This window comes from Chlorocebus sabaeus, chromosome 14 (genome assembly GCF_047675955.1).
Source record: "Chlorocebus sabaeus isolate Y175 chromosome 14, mChlSab1.0.hap1, whole genome shotgun sequence".
Classification (NCBI taxonomy): Eukaryota; Metazoa; Chordata; class Mammalia; order Primates; family Cercopithecidae; genus Chlorocebus; species Chlorocebus sabaeus.
In genome coordinates this window covers 68,088,309-68,096,728 of record NC_132917.1, presented here as the reverse complement: position 1 = coordinate 68,096,728, position 8,420 = coordinate 68,088,309, and the positions used below count along the sequence as shown (strand labels likewise).

At 46.6% G+C, this 8,420-nt stretch overlaps 1 protein-coding gene across 1 annotated transcript in view; it reads left to right on the top strand.

Moving 5' to 3' along the window:
* The first annotated feature begins 1,128 nt into the window (after positions 1 to 1,128).
* Positions 1,129 to 8,420, top strand: part of PPP3R1 (protein phosphatase 3 regulatory subunit B, alpha) — a 74,866-nt gene continuing 67,574 nt past the window's right edge. Inside the window, exon 1 of the mRNA XM_007970411.3 lies at positions 1,129 to 1,619. Coding sequence (XP_007968602.1) covers positions 1,617 to 1,619 — 3 coding nt within the window. The 5' untranslated portion in view covers positions 1,129 to 1,616. The remainder of the gene's footprint in view (positions 1,620 to 8,420) is intronic.

Genomic DNA, 8,420 nt, shown 5'->3' with positions numbered 1-8,420 from the left:
TATAAAACGACTCAAAGGGTTTATCAATAAGGAGTTTCCAATCACTCAGAAAACATCCTCTCTCTCTCTCTCTCACACACAGACACACACACTCTCTCAAACACACAAGAGCGCGCGCGATTATCAAGGCTTGAAAAGGAGTAACTGGTTAAAATAGTTGCAAAATGTTTTCTTGGTTATCCTCATCCCACCTCCCCTGACAGCTTTATTTCTTCTCTCAAACATAAATTTCCTCCTTATGTTTTTCTCGATGCAATTTCCTATTGTAATCTGAATTTTCTAGGAAGATAATTGCCACAAGAGTGGATACAGCTCTACTAAAAGGATAAGCGGGCAATCTATTTTTTTTTTTTTTTTTTTTTTTTAAACAAAGACCGATGGACTCCGCCAAAGGGGAGTCTGGACGGTTTATGGGAATGCAGAGCTGGGTGGAAAGTCTTTCTGCGAGTGGGAAGTATCTCTTCTCCTCGTTTGTCCAGGTTCTCCCCATGCCTCGAGCTGCGGCCAGCTTTGGCTCGCTTCCCTGTCTTTGCAACCTGGTTCCTGACTCTGCCAAATCATATTACAGATGGGCCTGCGGGTGCTGCACCGGGGTGACAGCAGTCCTGAGGGGCCGTGCAATTCTGTAGTGGATCCAAGTCGGTACACGGATACACAGATACCTTTGACTGCCTCTCGCAGGACTTGGATTTTTCCTGTTTTTTTTTTTTTGGTGCGGCATCCGGGTGGTTCTGACACACTAAGACTGTTCCTCTGCTCCTCCTCTCCCGCAAGGCTTCCAATCCAGGGCCCAAGTGCCCCTTTCGCTAGCACTCGCGCACCCCTAGCGCTTCCTCCCTCCCGGGAACCCTCGCATTTCCTCCTTCCCCTCCCTGCCTTGCCTTCTTCCCCGCCCGCCTCCAGCCACATGACAGGAAAGGCTCCGCCACGCGACGTCACCGACGTCCGCGCCCCCGCCCCTGGTCTTCCCCCCCACCCTGCACGCATGGGACGGCCGGCTGAGGGGCGAACGTGGTCCGCGCGCGCAGCGTTCCCCAACCAGAGCTTGCCAGAGCGCCGCGGCAGCCGCCGCCGAGCGGGGCGCGCGGGTTCCCGGATGTGCGGCGCTCGCGGAAGCCCCGCCCCCGCCGCCGGCCCGCGCGCGCCCCCGCCTCCGCCCCGCGCGCTGCAGCGCTCCGCTCTCCCCTCCCTCTCCACCCTCCCCCTTTTTCGTGCCTTGAGGTTGCGGGTCAGCGCGAGCCACTGCAGTGAGTCCGTCACGGCTCCGGCGCGAGCGCGAGGCTGCAGCCCCCGAGTCTCCTGGCCCTCTTCGCCCCTTCTCCCCCTCCTTTCTTCCTCTCTGCCTCTCCTGCCTCTCGCCGCTGCTCCTCCAGCGCTCTCCGGCTCTGAATCTCGACCTTAATTTATTTCCCTCTGCCCTGCCCGCTCCGTCGCGTGCCCAATCTCCCGGCCGGCGCGGGCCCCGCGGCGCCGCCTCCCCTCCCCCACGCGCGCCCCCTCCCCGCCGGCGACCCGAGGGCCGCAGCTAGGCCGCCGCCGCCGCTTCCTGCGAGCCCGCCTGAGCGCGACACTTCTCCGAGCCAGCGAGCCAGCGAGCCGCCGACCCGCCGAGCAAAATGGTGAGACCTTGGCTTCCTCGATGCACCATCCCTCCCCCTACTGCCGCCGTCCGGGTCGGGTGCGGGGGCGAGCCCCTACGCCCCTGGTCGGCTGTCCCCCGTGGAAAATTCCAGAGACCCAGGCCCGGCGGGTCCCGCGGCGGTTGCGGGCGAGCCGGCGAGGGCGGCGGGGCGGCTGCTGACAGGACGGCGGCGGGTCCCCCGCGCCCGCCCCCGGCCTCTGCGGGGCGCCCCTCCGCCGCCCGGCCGCCGCCCCGCCGTCGCCCCACCCCCGCGGCGCCGTTCCCGCCGGGCATCGACCCCCGCCGGCACCCCCGGCCATCATCCCGGCGCGCTCCCCTTCTCGCGACCCTCCTCCACGTGGAGCCCCCCCCCCCCACGCTCACTCTGTTTTTCAAGTTCGAGGGTATTCTGAAATCCTATGAGAATAACAATATGTGGCAAATGGCGCTTTACATAAGACCCACTTTCTCTCCAGAGCTGCTGCTTCTCCCACTCACTCCCTGTTTCCCAGCAGAGAGTCTTGGCAGGGAACCCTGCCACTCACTTCTCCTCTCCTGGGAGCGTCGGTTTAGCTGCCGTGCGCAGCCTTGCGGGGTTTCCTTTCGTTGCTGCTTTCCTCGCTGCCCTGGCGAACCGGAAAGATCCAAGGTGTTCACGAAAACATACGCGAACTTGGTCTGAGAGAAATGGGGACGCTTACTTTTTCGTGCTTTCCTTACTACCAAGGGTTTTTTCATTCTCTTTGCTACCTTCGTGTGTCTCTCTCGGAGTGGTTGTTTTTGAATCATGGCGATTTAAATGTGTCTTTCCTTACCCTCACATTAATCCCTAGGTAGAATTCGCTGCTGTAGTGTTTCAGACCGACGCTAGGGGTGTGTCTCCCGTCTCTGTCGCTGTAGCCAAGAAATCAACGACGCCCTTTTAGCCTGTTACCTTACCGGTTCTCTCGCTCAGGGAAGCCCTTGTCGTTAGCTTCCTCTTTGTAATCAAGAGTTGTATACACAGTAGGGAAAGTTCAGAGTGCTATTCCGTGTATATCACATACTCCATCATGTGATTCAGTTGTTAGGCTTTCTCTAGAAGTCTTTGAACAGTTGTCAGAAGACTTAAACTGGTTGACGGTGGGTAATTTCTTGCATCTTTTCACTGTGTGGTATCCCACCCTGTATGTAGAATTTTAAGTGCTTCAGTATATGTGGTGAATTACTGAAGGGAGAAATGCTGTTGCTTACAACTTAAAATCGATTTGGTGGTGATAGGGAAGAAAGTGAAAGTAGAATGTTCAGGTAAGTCAGCTTTTATTTAAAATATAGGGCAAATGAGTAAGTGCTTACTGGTGCACTTAAAACCCAGATTGAAGCAGACTTAAATGATTGCCGATTTTGATGTGTAGAGAAAGTTTTCCCCTGCCAACTTGCGAGGCAGCTCTGAGAGGCAACTTTGGCACCCGAAAGTCACAAAACACTTTAGGAAGATCATAGCCATTCATCGTATAATCTTTTTGTTGGCATAGTCTTTTGAAGTGGAAAATTACATTTCAGTGCTTTAATAGAATTTCCTTATGCACATACTTTACTTGAAGGTCAGAATCTCGAAGATCTTTGTTCATTGCAGGGAATGTTTTTACTTAGGTTTATAAACAACACATTTGAGGAACAATGATCTAACCTTTTGTTGTTTATGTATTATGTAGCGAAGTGATATGGTTTCCAAATAGTAACTCTCTTGCAGTGCACCCCTTCCTCTGTTTTTTGAACAACAGACTGAATTTGGGAAATTCTCCTTTAGCTGTTAAATTTCTTATTTTCCTGTTACTCTGTTTTCTTGTCTTTTAAAATATTTTACGATGTATCAAACGGTATTGTTTCCTGCCAGGTCAATATGTTCCTTTTCTTAACAGCTCCCTTTTCAGTGTTTTATTTCCTAATTCAGCTGTTGGTTTTTTCTTTTCTTTTTTTTTTCCTCTTTCGTCCTCCCAATACCATTTCAGAACCTACGTAATGTTGGCAGTGGCTTTCCAACTTTAGGGTTATTTTGGTCTGTTGAATACAGTACTGGTTTGAAAGTATCAAGACCATACTCGTAACTCAACTTTGCCATATGGGATGTCGATTAACCCAAATAAATCAGGCTTTGGAATGATCTGGTTAATTTTTCTGGTTAATTGAACATGCAATTCTGAAAACTTTCACACCCTTTGGAAAAATCTCTGTTAGAACTCTTATTATTATTTACATTTTGTCAGCATTTACAGTATTTATGAAATATCACTAGTTAATTCAAGTATGAAGAAAGTAAAAAGGCTTATAAGATTTAATTGAACTCTCAAGGATCTTTTCTGACAGGTGTTTAGTTGGTGCCTTAAAAGCAGTTTATTTCTTTTGTTTTCTGAAAGTTAAAGTCTTTCCCTCCCTTCACCCTTGAGTTTTAAATTGTTAAGCGTCCAGGGAGAATGAAGATTATATGTTAAAAAAAAAAAATTCTGTAAATACTGACCTAGGAATTTCTCCTGAACCAGGTGTTTTATATCCGTTTTTGTTGAAATAGATAATACGGATTTTGTTCTAGATACTTATATGAACATAATATAAAGGTAGTTGTTTTACGTTTTGTTTCTTAAGAGAGCTTTAAATTTTATAAAGACCTTTTCATGTCTTTGTGCTTTTAAAGTTTTTTTCATCTCCATGATCTGCACCTAGAACTTAAAACAAATTTATTGCTGTCTATAACTGTATGTAGAGTTTTACACAACACATTCTAGTTCAGATTCTGTGGCAAAGGCCACTTTTTAGGAAAAAACAACCTGTCTTATGACCAGCGGAATTAAAATTCACATCTGTCCTGAGAAAATTTGTCCACTTATTTTGTCCCATAGTGAATGAGAAAATTAAAATGGCTCAAGGTATAAGGTAAAGAAACTGACTAAGGGTCAGTCAGCAATGAGAGGGACAGACAAGTATGGAAGGATCAGGCAACTGTTATAGGTAGCAAGGCAGTATAAGGAAGTCACCTTGGGCCAGGAGGATTAAGTCAGACCATGGTCCCAGACTTTGGGGCAAGCTACAGGGATTCATTTCTGTCAACAAATACTTGCAGATTTTGTCTGCTGTTTACTGGTTATTGTGCTCTCTGTTGTGGAGGATATTGCAATGATTAAGGCAGGTTTCCTACCTTCATTTAAGTAGAGAATGTAAGACAATGCCAGTAACTGTGAAGTAAGTTAGCGTATGATGAGTGTCATATGAATAGTACACACAAAGCATGATAGAAATTTAGGAAGGACCAAGATCATTTTCACCTGGGATTAGGACAAGTTTTATGAAGGAGGTGACAATTGAGCTAGCTGGGTCTAAAAAGATTAGGGTTGCAGTAGGCAGAGTTGCAGGCATCTAGAAGAAGGCACTTTGAATCCTAAAGGTAGGAAGAGACAATGTACATTTGGAGCATTGATTCTTAAAAAATGGTTTCCAAACCAACAACAACAGCATCATCTGGAAACTTGTCAGGCCCCACCCTGGAACAACTGAATCTAAAATTCTGGAGATGAGCCAACAGTCTTGAGTTTTATAGGTCTTCCAGATGATTGTGGTGTGGGCTGAACTTTGAGAACCACTGTTTAGAGAATAGGAAGGAATGTGTTTATTTAAAGTTTAGTCAAATGTCTCTTAATATACCTAGCACTAACTATATGTACATAAGACATGATTGTTATCTCCAAGGAAATTAATCAAGTAGGGTAAATAAGACAGTGATTATGCAGTGTGCTGTGTGCTATTAACAAACTAAACATGGGATGCTGTAAGAGCACGTGGGAAGAGGCTTAATCCACACTGGGGATGAATGTCACTTAAAGCTTCCTGGAAGAGAAGGTGTCTGAACTGAGTCTTTGAGTATTTAGCCAGTGAGGAAGGGCACATCACATAGAGAGCTTCTGTTAGAAGTCATGGAAGCATGAGCTATACAAGCTATCCGGAGAACTAAAGTATTAGTTTAGCGTGGCTGGAGAGGAAGGGGGTAGTGTCTGGTGGTTTGACACTAGATCATAGAGGGATTTGCATATCATGAAGGAGTTAACCTTTTCTTTCCTGAAAGCAATGGGAAGTTGTTTTCAAGCAGGAGAATGACATTGTCTCATTTACTTTTTTAAAGAGACCATTCTGATGGCCCTGTGGATAATAGGATAGATGAATCTAGACATGGGGATTAAGAAATAATTGCAGTAATTTATGTGAGACAGAAGAACGTGAAAGAATACAGTAACAATGCAGATGGGGAGAATACAGTAACAATGCAGATGGGAATAGTAGGGACCCTGCAGGAGATACATTTACCTGGTAGAAGAAAGAACTTGGTAACTATTGGATTATGGGGAAGAAAAGAGGTGGTGAATTCTGCTTTGGTTTCTGGCTTTGGATAATGCTATCCACCTAGCAAATATTTATTGGGCATCTATTTGGTTAAGGTTAGGTTTTAGGGATACATGGGGAATACTGTTCCTGTCCTCGAGAAACTTCCAGTTTGCTGGGATGACTTGTTTCATTTCTAGTCTTCTATTATTTGGTAATTAGTGCTTGGGATGCTATGTTGCAAGATTCCAAGTTCAATAGGATAGAGTGCTGTGAAATAATCCCAGCACTTTGGGAGGCCGAGACGGGCGGATCACGAGGTCAGGAGATCGAGACCATCCTGGCTAACACGGTGAAACCCCGTCTCTACTAAAAAACACAAAAGACTAGCCGGGCGAGGTGGCGGGTGCCTGTAGTCCCAGCTACTCGGGAGGCTGAGGCAGGAGAATGGCGTAAACCTGGGAGGCGGAGCTTGCAGTGAGCTGAGATCCGGCCACTGCACGCCAGCCTGGGCGACAGAGCCAGACTCCGTCTCAAAAAAAAAAAAAAAAAACAATGCCTGCTATGTACATATCATGGCCTAGGTGATAGCAGAAAGAACTTGATAGCCTGGAGGTAGAAGGAGGCACATGTGTTTGAACAGTGATTCTCAAGAAGTGGATCCTGGACAGCAGCATCAGTATCATCTGGGAGCTTGTTAGAAATGCATATTTTCCTAGGAGATGTAGGAGAAGGTTTTGGGGGAGTGATGAGGATTTTTATTTTTGCACATGTTGAATTTAAAGGAAACATGGGTTGGCTAGGCTCAGTGGCTCATCCCTACAATCCAAGCACTTTGGGAGTCCGAGGCAGGTGAATCTTGGGCTCAGGAGTTCCAGACCAGCCTGGGCAACATGGTGAAAGCCCATCTGGACAAAAATATAAAAATTAGGCGGGCAAAGTAGCACACGCCTGTAGTTCCAGCTACCCAGGAGGCAGAGGTGGGAGGATAGCTTGAGCTCGGGAGGGAGAGGTTGTGGTGAGCCAAGACTGCGTGACTGCGCTGCAGCCTGGGTGACAGAGCAAGACTGTCTTGGGGGGCAGGGGGTGGGGAAGGAATATTAATGTTGGGTTATCTAGGTGATTATGGCCAACAGGTAATTGGCTGTCTGTATCTGGAGCTCAGAAGAGACATCTGGGGCTTGCAATAAAGATTTGAGCATTGTCTGTGCATTTATATTAGGTAGTACTTGAAGCCATGAAACTGGATGAAATCCTGTGTAGAGAGAATATAAAATGAGAAGTGAAGAGAGTAAACTCTAAAGATGGTACACGTAAAAATGCAGGTAGAGGACGAGGAGCCTGTGAAGTTTGTCATTGAATAGCCTATGAGAGAGTTGGGAAATGAGCAGCATGATGCCACATTGAAGGGAGTTTTAAGGAGGAAGGAGTCAGCAGTGAATAAATACTGCAGAGATCAAGAAAGATAACTTAAAGATGTCTTTTGGAGATAACAGGAGGGTTTTGATGACTTGGGCAACAGTAGTTTGTTGTAATGGTGGCAAGGGAAGCCAGGATGTAGTGAGACATTGAATTTAGATTGCTCTTTAAAACTTCGAGTAGCAGAGAGGATGAAAGCTAGAGAATTTAGTGTTGAGGAAGGATTTATCTTGGGATTGAAAGAAAAAGAGCCGGCCACAGTGACTCACTCCTGTAATCCCAGCACTTTGGGAGGCTGAGGTGGGCGGATCATGAGGTTGGGAGTTAGAGACCAGCCTGACCAACATGGTGAAACTCCGTCTCTACTAAAAATACAAAAATTAGCCGGGTTTGGTGGCGCGCGCCTGTAATCCCAGCTACTTAGGAGGCTGAGGCAGGAGAACCGCTTGAACCCGGGAGGCGGAGGTTGCAGTGAGCCGAGATCGTGCCAGTGCACTCCAGCCTGGACGACAGAGTGAGACTCCGTCTCAAAGAAAAAAAAAAAAAAAAAGAAAAAGTCAGTAAAACGGGAAAAATTATCTTTTGCATCTTTTTAAAGAGAAAAGACAGGATTATTGACAACTTCATGTCTCCGAGGAGGTAGAAGGGAGTATATGACTCTCCTTAGACAAGAAGGGGAATTTTTCTCATGCTTTTAACATGAAAGAGAAGGAGAAAAAGATGAAAACTATTATGTAGGTCATTTAAGAGTTTAGACTGGAAAGGAAATCATGTGTTAAGTTGTAAGTGGTTTAACTGTGAGTTCAGTTTGGTCCCACTGGGGAACTATTGATTAATCTGGGAATAAGATGCTGGGTGACTTGGAAAGGGCGGAAACTAGATGAGGTGAGTTCCACAAAGGAATACTGCTTTGTAGTATTACAAGTATGAAGTTATGAGGATTTGAAAGCAAATAAAAATGGAAGCATTTTAAATACAGAGTTGAAAAGAGTTAGAAACTGATGATGAGGAAACAGTCATGAAGGATGACCTA